This window comes from Rhynchophorus ferrugineus, unplaced genomic scaffold (assembly GCF_030347505.1).
Source record: "Rhynchophorus ferrugineus isolate W39M unplaced genomic scaffold, kcgeb_rfMv2 rfM2, whole genome shotgun sequence".
Taxonomy (NCBI): domain Eukaryota; kingdom Metazoa; phylum Arthropoda; class Insecta; order Coleoptera; family Curculionidae; genus Rhynchophorus; species Rhynchophorus ferrugineus.
In genome coordinates this window covers 89,405,535-89,418,233 of record NW_027472581.1, presented here as the reverse complement: position 1 = coordinate 89,418,233, position 12,699 = coordinate 89,405,535, and the positions used below count along the sequence as shown (strand labels likewise).

General features: G+C 31.0%; 1 protein-coding gene across 4 annotated transcripts in view; it reads right to left on the bottom strand.

Annotated features, from left to right (window-relative positions):
- Positions 1-1,176: 1,176 nt before the first annotated feature.
- Positions 1,177-12,699, bottom strand: part of LOC143191636 (inactive pancreatic lipase-related protein 1) — a 62,606-nt gene continuing 51,083 nt past the window's right edge. For 3 of the 4 annotated variants that reach the window (XM_076396935.1, XM_076396937.1, XM_076396936.1), the window contains 3 exons: positions 4,395-4,619; positions 3,046-3,208; positions 1,177-1,369 (listed from right to left, as the gene is read on the bottom strand). In XM_076396935.1, the coding sequence (XP_076253050.1) occupies positions 1,312-1,369; positions 3,046-3,208; positions 4,395-4,619 (446 nt within the window). In that variant the 3' untranslated portion in view covers positions 1,177-1,311. The remainder of the gene's footprint in view (positions 1,370-3,045; positions 3,209-4,394; positions 4,620-12,699) is intronic. The other variant, XR_013004576.1, reaches the window with a different exon arrangement.

The following is a 12,699-nucleotide window of genomic DNA, read 5'->3' as shown; positions in this document are numbered from 1 at the left end:
ACCAGAGGAGGAAAAGTTTTTGAGTGAGCGCTCCCGTTCGGATAATTATTATTTTTCCTACTTGGAAAAAACGTGGAAACTTCAATATTATGTTTTCTCCCCAGGTTCTTGCTTTTGCGTGAAAAGTTTCATTCAGATGTTTGATTTCAAGTCGAATATTGACTAAATATATTGCTGAACAAGCAGGTTGCATATTTGAGGACTTTTTCCAATTTATATTTAACAGTTCGAGGGCATTTTGATAAGTTTGCGATATCCTGAGATCTATACAATTACTTCTCAAACCAGGAACTTTTGTAACTATCTAGTGGACAGAAGTAATAAGCAAAACGTTCAAATTTAAAAAGAATTTGACTATCAACTACATTGAATGAACTTGACTCATTCTAGTCTGAAAAAATCGATTTATTTTCATAATTCACATGTGTAAACAGTTTATTGATCACCTGCTAAGCTCTAAGCTAAGTTTCGAGAGTTTTTCGAGAGTTTGGGTCGGTTGTTCGTGCAACAAGCCTTGCTATTCATTGTATTGAAACTTTCTTGGTCCTCCAGTTTGTCATTTCTTAATAAAATTAAAATCTCATTTACACCAAAAACTAACAATTGAGTTATGATGAAGCAGCGTCATTATGAGTTTCTGAAATTGTCTGATGCAAGCAACAAAAGTAAAGAGAAATTATCAAAATTCAATTTTGAACCACTGTATGTACTGAATTACTCAATAAAATTAAAAGGAATACTATCCAAAACTATTAAATTTAACAGTTGTTTACGATGATGATAATAGATGTCGCTGATAAAAATATATGGGAACACCTAATACTTGTCGCCTTACCCTCGTAACAATAAAAAAGCATATTTAAAATCGGTCATGTTTTTAATAATTATTTACATTTTATACATTTCTACATAATCTAACCTACTAATTACAATCATTATATACAAGGATACGGCACCAGCAAATACTATGAAACAATTTCCATCGTTAAAAACTACATCAAAACTATGTGCCCATAAAATAAAATGATTTGCGCTCATTTGAAAATATGCAGCGTAAGAAATCCGATAATATTACATAATGACTATGTTTGTGGTCTATTGAAATTACTAATATTGCTCCACTACCACCTGGTACATATTTCTTTCTATGAAAAAAAAACTGTTTAAATGATTTTAAGTTCGTACTGCTCCTAACCATGTTAGTAAATACGATTTAATATCGGAAAAATCCATCTACGTCTATCTAAATAGTCTCTCAACATATACAGTATAAGTCTCATTGATTTTTTCCATACTAGATATGGGGATGAGCTAGGTCAACGAATACGGTGATTCCGGATTAGTCCGTAAATAAAAATTGCCTCTTGCTCTAAAACATAGAAAAAAATATACGTTAGATTAAATATTTTTGTAATACAGCTGGAAAAAATATAAACACAAAAGAATTTATGCAATATTAGTTTAAAAAAAATGTAATTACATACATTACACAGTCTCTATATTATAATTTTAAGTAAATTAAGTAATATGTATATATATATATATATATATATATATATATATATATATATATATACATAAACGTGAAAATCATTAGCACAAAATGGCATCAATTAAAGGTATGGTAATTTTAAAAATTTACTACAAGAAATCTATTTCATATTAGTAACCAAATCAATATATTGGTTTAAGCTAACTAATAAAGTTGAGATTTCTTCCAATATAGAACTAAAAATTTAGATACATCTGGTATACTTTTCAATACATCCCATTATGAGTAAATCATTCCTTTGGCATGTCAGTTATATCACAGTAATTCACAATAGTATTCAAACATTTTCACTGTACATTACTTAACTATGTTTAGGAGACAATGTTAAAAATAATGATAAAATGCTCAATATATTTTAGAGTTAAAAAGTTACCAACTCCAGTTACCAGATTTGCTCATAATAGATTGTTAATTTAAAGAAATAAGAAAGAAGGAACGTCAGTTGACATTTTTACAGAAGTTTTTTTAATGATATTAAAATAATTTAAATTCATTTAATTTGACGATGTAACTTTTAAGAATCACACAAAAAGAGAAAATTTTTAACATCATTAGTAGCTTTTATTTATTATTGGTTCTGTTTATTATTTTAAAAAGTTTATTTAAAAAAGTAATATAATTAAAAAATTAACTGACAAAAGTAATCAAAATTTTTCAGTTTTGGCTTACAAAATGTATTCGAAACATCATCCAGAAAAGTCTCCAAGACATAATTTGAGAGATCCAGTCTTAACCAGCTTGGTTACTGGCGTTACATTATATTAGATTTACACATTGGTCCTAAAATTTTTTGCATGCTATCTAAATACCAAAATACATACAAATCAATTGAAAATAAGCAAACAGGCTGTGTTATAGCAACGAACAATTAGAGAATACCTTAACAAACTTAGTATAACACTCAAATATTCCTCGTTGACAGTCTGGTTCGTCAAAAGACTTATCATTAGACAACAGTACGATTCTTATAACTTAATACTTATTGCTTATGTTAGTATTTTAGTGCCTATTTCACTAATGTGGTTTAATTTAATTCAATATGTCTGTTTTTGATCAAAAGCTCCTCAATTATTACATTATTAAATTGAGTTGTATTCTAAGAGTGATACCAATTATAATATTACAATTCTACTAATATTAAATATAATATTATAACACCCCTATCAATGATAATTGAACAAAGAACAATCTCTGTAATAGTACACTGGCAAAATTATTAAATATTCATAAATAATTGCGTTTAACTAAACCTACAATATAATTTCCTATTATTCACTTAGCACGACTATTTCACAATATCGTTCAAACAACATAAATCATGCAAAATATTATACGAACCCTAAGTACAAGCAATAAACAATAAATTTGGTCTCAAATAATATATAACCCACTCGCCCGAAGCGGATAATTTACATAAAATATATTTAAAATGTAAATATATCAGTCAGAAACGCCTATCACCTTAAATAAAGAAAAATACATCAGATATTTACCTTTCATCAACGTACAATCCCATTCGGGTAACAATACTGTTGTGTTCGTTGCAAATTCCTTTTTCAAAGTCCTTCCAATTATTGCAATTAACGGCCCAAAAACCGTTCGGATTCAATACGGACTCTGCAAAAAACTGATATGATCTCCAGTGGCTACAAAACACTAAAAATGAAAACGTTTGTAAAACTGCGGAAAGAAAATTGGCTAGCCCAGCTAACATAGTGAAGAGAGTTTTTCTTTTTATCAAGATTGCATTTTAAAAAATAAGGTGATATTGGAAAATTGTTTTGATCTTTCCAATACAAAATTGCTTTCATACAAACTATAAAAATGCTATTCTGTGTTCCTTCGTATAATTTAGATATACTCTATATACCCAGTCAGTCTATTTCAAATATAATGAAAACGAAATAAACGAAATATTATAGAATACAAGTTGCTTTGTAAATATAAAAATACAAGCATTATAAATTAGGAAATCGCTTTTTTTCTTAATTTTATTGTACCATTGTTACTCGATTACTAGAATTCCTTTTAAAACATTTTTGATTAGGTTTTAGCAGTACAAAAAAAGCAATTCGAGTCAATAGGATAAATTCTGAAGAATATGAGTTAACAAAAGGAAACCTGACCATTGTTTATCAAATATGATATCAGTTTATGCCTCATGTTCGATATAAACCTATATGCGGTACATATATACCTACATATTTTACATACGACAAATAAAAAGCATGAGAAAACGCAGCAGTCGGCTGGCAAGGTTATAGCGTCTGTATTTTGGGATGGGCATGGAATAATTTACATTGACTAGCTTAAAAAAGGAAGGATGATCAACAGCGACTATTACATAGGGTTATTGGACCGTTTGAAGTACGAAATCGCCGAAAAATGGCCGCATTTGAAGAAAAAGAAAGTGCTGCTTGACCAAGACAATGCACCGTGTCATAAGTCAGTGAAAACAATGGCAATCTATGAATTGGGTTTCGAATTGCTTTCTCATCCATAATATTCTCCAGATCTCGCCTCCAGCGACTATTTCTTATCCTCACATCTCAAAAGAATGCTCGCTGGGAAGAAATTTTCGTTGAATGAAGAGGTGATCGACGAAACTGAGGCCTATTTTGAAGCAAACGACAAATCGTACGACAAAGATGATATCGAAAAGTTGGAGGGTCGCTATAGCCAGTGTATCACCCTTAAAATGAATTATGTTGAATAAAAAAAAATAATTTTGCCAAAAAATTTATTTACTATGGTAGGCCAGGGACTTTTCAATTGACCTGTTAGTAAAAAGAAAATAAATTATAATCAACATTCTTCTAGTTCTTAAATGTAAGCTACTTACAGAGTTCCACTATGGCGTCCGGATTCCTCATTTTAATCTCTTTAAAGTTGCAACCAGGTTGGGGGGCTAGTCCCCTGTTCGGCCAGAAATCAGCGTGGCCAATTTGACGAGGATAGCCGAAAATGCCGGCGTCAGAGTGAATAATGTCCACAAATTCGGCATCGCTGGCGTCGAGCTTTAGGCTTTTCGGCCATTTATTAAATAGGGGGCCAGCAGGATCCAAACCTGTAAGCGGAACATTACAATATACCATTCAGGAACCGCGGTGACGCTACATTGTATTTAAAAGTACGAAAACCTATTATCGGCCAACCATAAAAGACACCGAGCATCCTATTGTGCTTCGCGTCCATTTTATGAATACCACCCTCTTTAGTCGTAATATTTAATATGATGCAGGCGATTAAAAGTTACATTCTACCCTATATCAATGTTCGATAGGTTCGTTCTTCCTTTATAACAGTGTCACGTGCATTAACATGTGAAAATAATCGCCTAATTTTATCCCCATTACGATACTTAAACGGGCCTAGTGATTTGTACCCTTTACATAAGCAAATTATACCAAGGTGAAGCTAAAATTTTTCAGAAGTTTCCAGAATATTTATTTTAAACTAGGCATATAAATTAGTTGTAAAGATTTTTAAAACTTGAAGATTCAAATTTCAAAGGCACGTACGTACAATATTTTCACATATTTTTATCTAAAATAAGTAGTTCGGTTTAAAAGTCAGTCAGTTTGCTTTTTAAGCACTAAACCTATCATATAGGACGTCGTAAACACATTGTAGGCAACTGTTTCTATGGTATAGTGGTAGGTCGATAATTCAACCCTCACCAGGACAGTATTTTTTTATACTCTGTGTAACTGTATAACTCTATATCTGTATAACTCTATACTTTTCTTATACAAAGTAGGTTAAATATGTTTACCATTACTTTGCTTGTAATTGTAATTCTAGATTTTATATTGTCTTTAACAACAGACCCTATTCGAAACTAAACAAACATAGACTTTGGACAAATATGAACAGGCTACACTATTAAATACATAAATTTTTTCGGCATGGCTAACTAGATTTTTATATTCTTAATAAATATAAAGTGTATTTTATCAGGTATGACATCTAGTTTTACAGGATATATTATTGAATACTACTTATATATTATTTTTGTTACAGATCAAGTTCAATCAATCAAAATATTAAGTTTTCGTTTTGACGATCTATAACCTTTTCATCCAATTTTATTTCTGGCGACAAGAATTGTTACAACCCTCTGCAGATTTCCTAATAAACTTGAAAGCTCAATAAAAAAGTTTTACAGTCTCTCTTATACAAACGTTTACGCTTTAATGTATACTGCTTAATTAGCTAATAAACATTTGCTATAAATTTATGATATAAATAACTAACTATAACTTATCCATAAGTATATTAAATTTTATATAAGAAAAGTACTAACACATAATTCACTCAATCACGGTACTGGCCTGAACCTAACCTAGTGGTCATAGAAGTGATGAACAGATTGCACGAATTGCGTTTCGATTTGCTTTGTTACCCACCTTATAACCCAGATCTTGCCTCCATTGACAACTAGCTTCTTGCAGAGTATGTGTATTTTAAAAGCAAAGACAAATGTCCAACCAAAAATATATGATAATATTCAAAATCTCTATACTAAATGAAGCAGCGAAATTTCATTAATAACGTAAAATTTTGTCTAAAGATTAGTTATGTTCAACTTGACACATAGAAGTATTAGTAACTTATAAATAGTTAATTATTTCAACACCACAAATGGTACCTAAAAGATAAAATATTCAAATAGGAAGATGATCATAAATGTCAAGTTTCAGTGTAAAGCATCAGAAATCCAAAATTTTCCTTAACAAGAAGAAGTTATATATATAAATCCATTTTATATTTATATTATATTCCATTTAATATATTAAGGAAGAAGTACCTACTTACATAATTATATTAGTACATTTTATTTGATCGCTGTGTATATTTTGTGAAAGTTGTAATATAAAACTTTTTATATCGAATCTTAATAGTGGATACGTTAGAACAATGAAACTGAGTAACCACATAGAGGGTGCGTCAGGCAATTTTCCAACCGCTCATACCAATAATTATCAAGAAAATTATAGGAGTACGTTTTTTTCTATTATTTTTTTAATATGATTTCGTATATAAAATTAAAACCTAATCGGAATTTTATTGCGTACTTTCTCGAATTTTTCCTCGACATAACACATAATTTTAATAATTCCGGCACTTATTACATTTTTTAGTCCTTTGATGAAGTCGACCGACGACGTCCGTCCCCTCTCCCCCGCCGTCGCGGCGTCCTCATCCTGCAAAATTAATATCTCGAGGGGCCCCCGAGACGGAGGAAAGGTTATAGACGATAAGCCGGCGTCACAGAAAAATGGATCTGCTTAAAATTTTAAAAGAGGTCGTCGGTAATGGACCAGATTACTTTACGGAAAAATAGACAAAGAGTTTGACTGGGATTTTTACGGACGGGGCCCGTGTTCAGAGGAACTTTGAAGTGCTAAAAGGTGGACGATATTGAATAAATGCGGGCAGACTTTAGATTTATCGCCGGGTAGGTGTTTGATCTTTTGGAATAATGTCCGCTTTTATTGGCCGATGTCGGTGATGGTCTTATACTGTGGTTTATAGGAAATACATATTTATTTTTTTCCAATTAAACGAGTTTTATGATTAACGGAATCTATTCTCGAGCCGCGATCGTTGAGTACCACAATCTTATCCATACTATCGGCAGAATTAAGAGCCATCTGGAAAGCTCTACAGATTGTATTGAGGGTTGAATCTGGCGATTGGTTGATTTGTAATTATTCCCTGAGCTCTATGCTGGTAATTGAAAATGCAACATTTAGACACCCTATTATCGTTGGTATCTATAATATATATAAGAGATTGTAATCTTGTTGAACGGAAAAGAAGAATATCGATTATTTGGGTCCCCAGTCATGTGGGCTGCAGACGATACAGCAATCTTAGCATCCCATGAAGATCCAGTCACTGCATCAATAAACCTACAAACCCACCTGGAGCAAATACAATTATGGTTGAAGACATGGCGCATTAAAGCCAATGAATCAAAATCCACGCATATAACGTTTACCCTGCGTAGAAGAACATGTCCACCAGTGAGTATCAATCATCGTCAACTCCCCCAAGTAGAGCATGTTAAATATCTTGGTATGCATTTAGATCGACGCCTAACCTGGAAGAAGCACATACTCTCTAAACGGAAACAATTGGGACTAAAATTATATCAAATGTATTGGCTCATTGGGCGCAAATCCAAGTTATCATTAGATAACAAGGTATTGCTGTATGAGTCTATACTCAAGCCCATTTGGACATATGGAATTCAACTATGGGGTACTGCTAGCAAATCTAATATATCCATCATTCAACGGTTCCAAAATAAGGTGTTGCGTGCCATTGTTGATGCTCCGTACTATATTGCAAATAAAGTGATACAACGCGATATTCCTCTAGAACCTATAACGAGTGTAATCCAACGTGTTTGTGTGAAGTACTTCGAAAGAGTGTCAGTGCATCCCAATGTACTCGCTAATCAGCTAAATATGCGACGTGATAATGAAGTGCGTAGACTAAAACGTTTAACACCACCTGATCTGATTACTGGACATATGTAGAGTTTAGAATAAGCATTAGAATAAGACTAATTAATTAAGATAATATTTTATACAGAAGATTGTTTAATGAAGTGATTTTCTACATGCCATGTATATATAATATAAACAGAAGAAATACTTATTGCCAATAGGGCAGATTGTGGACTCACGAAGAGTAATAAAAAAAAAGTCATGTGGGCATAGATGCTAATGAGAGAGTCCCTCTAAGTGGTAGATATATTCCTAGTTTTCCATATTATAAGGATCTATATCCCATTATTACGACTAAAATCGATAGTCTTGTTTAGTTGGAGTGGGAATTGCTGGAGGGCGATAATAAATTGTGGTTTATTAAGCAAGACTTTTTTACTTCTATGACATTATCTACTAATAGATATAAGCAAGTCTTGTTAAATGGGCTAATGATCGAATATTGTCAGTTCTCACATTCATATCTTATGACTGGCGATGTTCTTCCGTTATGTGATTATTGTGGACTATCAAAAACAGTCCGACATGTTTTACCATCATGTGAGGCTCTACGGTCTACTCGAAAAAGACATGATATACCTAGAAATCTGAAAACTCTTTTCACTTCAAATCACATCGATAGAATATTTGATTATTTACATGAAATTCATTTACAATATTCTATCTAATTTCTTATCTCATATTTAATTTTATTTTAGAGAAACCAAACTATTTTATATTTATAACCTTTACGTTATATTTTATCTACTACTTTGGTTTCAATATATTAATATATTATGTATTATGAATCATAATTTTTTATACTGTTATTTTTTATATGTGTTTTTAAGTTAATTTTATTTATATATTTATTTTTATATTCTATCCATCTATTGATATATTTTGAATATATAATATCGTTTAATTTATTGATTGATTATTATTTTATTTATACAATTTGTGATTGTATCGTATATGTATTTGATACATGTTTATTCTGTTTTAATTTTGTCAACTAGGCATACTTAATAATTTATATCACAGTCCTAAGAAAATAAACATACGTTTTAGTCACCAAATAACGCAACATGTTAAAGTGACTATAAGTTTTAAAAAAAGTAACACAATCTTACTTTAAATCTGCGATTGTTTCAGTGAATTGAAATGCATTTGTGACTTAAATATCATACCTTAGAGAGAACTTTATAGCTGAACTAGGGGTAATCAAACATCTTAGTACAAACCTGATGTAAATCATCTAAAACATTACAAAATATAAAAAGATGCGAGATGTTTCAAGAGTACAACCAAATCACAGAAGCAAATAAAACATTAAAGAGTAAATAGTGAAGAGGAGATAGAAAGGTGGGTAGCTACACAACATTGTTAGTACTCAAAATGTTTGATTAGTAAATTCCAGATTCCAAATTAGATCCAAATTTATATAAGCTATACTATGGAAAAGGGTTTTAATCACAAAAACTATTAATTTATTACTATTATTACTGCTATTACTTTACTAAGAGGATGTTCCAAAATAATCTTGAAATGTGACAACGCACACCCACATATTATAAAACCTCTTAAAGAAATTTAGGGGCTCTTCGATAGGATATCCTGCTAACCCCATTCTATTCATGGGACAATTCTCCTATCCATTACCACTAGTATTTGTCGATGGCTCTTGATTCATTGAGCAGAGAGAAGAAAACAAAATAGGAAACTGCACCAATTTTCTTGAATTAAACATCAATCATAAGGCTGTCAAGAACATAGTATGTAATTAAAGAACTAAACCAGTAATTAGAGAAAACCTTGACGTTTCATTGGTTATTACTTGAAGTAACTTACGTAAATTAAGATTGTACTGAGCATATTTAATAGTTATAAGATGTAATTCATAAGAAAACTGAGATAATTATTTATACCAACATTACAAATCCATAATGAAAATTAAATTATATTTAAATTATAAAAAAGAGTAGCCCTGAAAAAAATCAACGAACAGCGTAAATACATGTTTTAGTCAACTAACATAAACACTAAATAAATAAAAGAAAAACAAGTAAAGCAGACAGAGTAAATATCAAATAAAAATTCTAATATACTAAAATAATCAAGCAAGCTCAGAAAAGTCAGAATGTAACTATTCTAGTGATAAAAATAGAAGAGAAATTGAGCACAGGTAAGAAGCCAAGGAAAACCAAAAAGAAGAAAACAAAAAACATAAGAAGATAATGTAAAAGAAAGATCATAAATGTAAAATTAAAAAAGTGAAAATATGTGGTCGTATAATTAAATAATTCTATATCCTGAACAATCTATAGGTATATTTTTGATATGCATTTTATTGGGTATAAATATTGACTAACTTATTAATGATCAACTTAAATGACTGAAATGTTGTGGATTTTGAACTAGACTTCTTCTAGTTCAAAAGAAGTTCAAGTTCTCTAGAAGACCAGGAAAGACTGAAAGAGTATAAAGAAGGATATGGGAAGGCGAGGGGAAAGAAGGGCCCAAAGATGTAAATATTGATAAAGAAACCAAAGAAAATAAAAGCATGAAGGTGAATACAGAGCTAACTAACTAAGAAAACAGAAAAATCAAGCAACTGACTCAAACTATTTAATAAGTTATTATAGAAAAACATAACAAGGAGAATAATACAATGGAACAAAACAACAATAAACGATGGTGATGAACTCGTAGAAGAGAAAAAACAACATGGCAGATAAATAGGAAAAATGGTAAAATTGGAAACTAGAATAGAAACTGCACAACGACAAATGATATGGAAACTTTCTCCACTATGATTTTTTTTCTTAAACCTAACCTACAGAATTAAAATTCACTATGCCGAACCTTCATTACAACTAATTAAAAATACGAGCACATATGCTGAAAGATTGTTGAAACAATATATGGGGTATATTTCAATAAACAAGAAATATTAAGAAACCAAAAATCTACTATATTTATTATTGATATCGCTATTTATAAATGGCTTGTTTATCTACTTAATGGTATTTATCTTTCCGTCTGGTTACCGTAACACTCGCGAACTTGCGAGAAATGCAGCAAGAATACAACTATTACGGCATCAACCTGTTCTTCTTAAGGAAGTCGCTCTTGAGAATCTCACCGAAGGTTATTAATATTAACATTGAATGGATATTACATACCATATGTCAGCATTGTTTACATTTAAAATAATCATCAAAATAATATAAATAAATATAACAAAGTCGGGTTAGTTTCACCATTTATAATTCAAAACTTCTCCATCTTCCATGGTGTTAACAACAAATTAGTGATAAGAATCAGAAAAATAGTGGGAAAATAACATATTAAATATAGAAAGACGGTAAAATACATGAAAAATACACGAATCATAATGTCCTTAAATGTTTTTTTATTATACAGATAATTGAAATTAAAGGCATTATACTTCGAGATCTAAACAAACCAAAACTATGCAATGGCACCCATTTGATAAGGCATGTTGCATGTTATTCTCTTTGTCACTTGTACGTGGCATTTTAACGTGTCAGCAAACCATCCGCTTTAGTTTACTTTTTATACTTTTATTATAAAGACACCCGCTACGAAAACTTATCCGTAAACTAACCTCTAAATTGGAAAGGAGCGGCAAAACTATCACCTTCGGTGGGTCCCTTCTCACTCTGGGATCATTTCAAATGAAAAAGCGGATTATTTCGACAAGAAGAGGAAGGAATCAATTACGGAAATTTGCCTCTTTTGGAGTAGGGATATGAAGCACCACTCTACCAGAATCTTTAGACACCTAGACCATCTCAGATGGGCTCTATGGGAAAACAAGAATCTTTTGGGAGGTAAAAAGAGGGTGTTATCAGGGCCATAATACGACTAACATCAGCAGGCGCAATTTAAGCTTATTCTGTCTCTCAATTGGTCACCGCAAACTGACCTATGAGTTGCTCATTAAGGGAAGAAGTTCATCAGTGTGCGTCGAATGTCGTTCCTCGCTGTCTATCAAACACATACTAACCGAATGCCGAAGGTACAACTCGCAAAGACGATGGACCAGTGTCAAGGGCTGGAGAACTTGGATAAGCTGATTAATATTCTAACCATAACAGGACTACTACTAGAAATATAAAAGTCTTTACCTATGTGATATCATGCATGTTTGTTTACATTTTTTATATCTTGTATTCTTATCACTGTCATGGGTTATGCGACCATTGTACTCTAATATTCTTATATTCATACATCTGTATACTTTTATATATATTACTTGTCATCTTGCAATATATAATATTTATCCTACATATTTAACTCTAGATTTTTTTATTCCGACTATGTATTTATAGTGTTGTTTACATTCTGTACTTCTAATAAAATTATATATTTTAACTGATGTAAATGTGTTGTATTTTGTATACCTGTAAACACACCGTAAATAGTGCAAGAGGCTGATGGGTCTCTAATATATAAAAAAAATATATATAATTTTGTTATAGTGTTCATTGTTAAAATAATTAAATTTATCAATATATTGTAACTTAATGGAAATTAGATTTAATTAAATGTGATTTAAAAAAGGTTCTTGAGATAGTTTACATATATTTTAATATTCATTATTTGGCATTTAATTATACT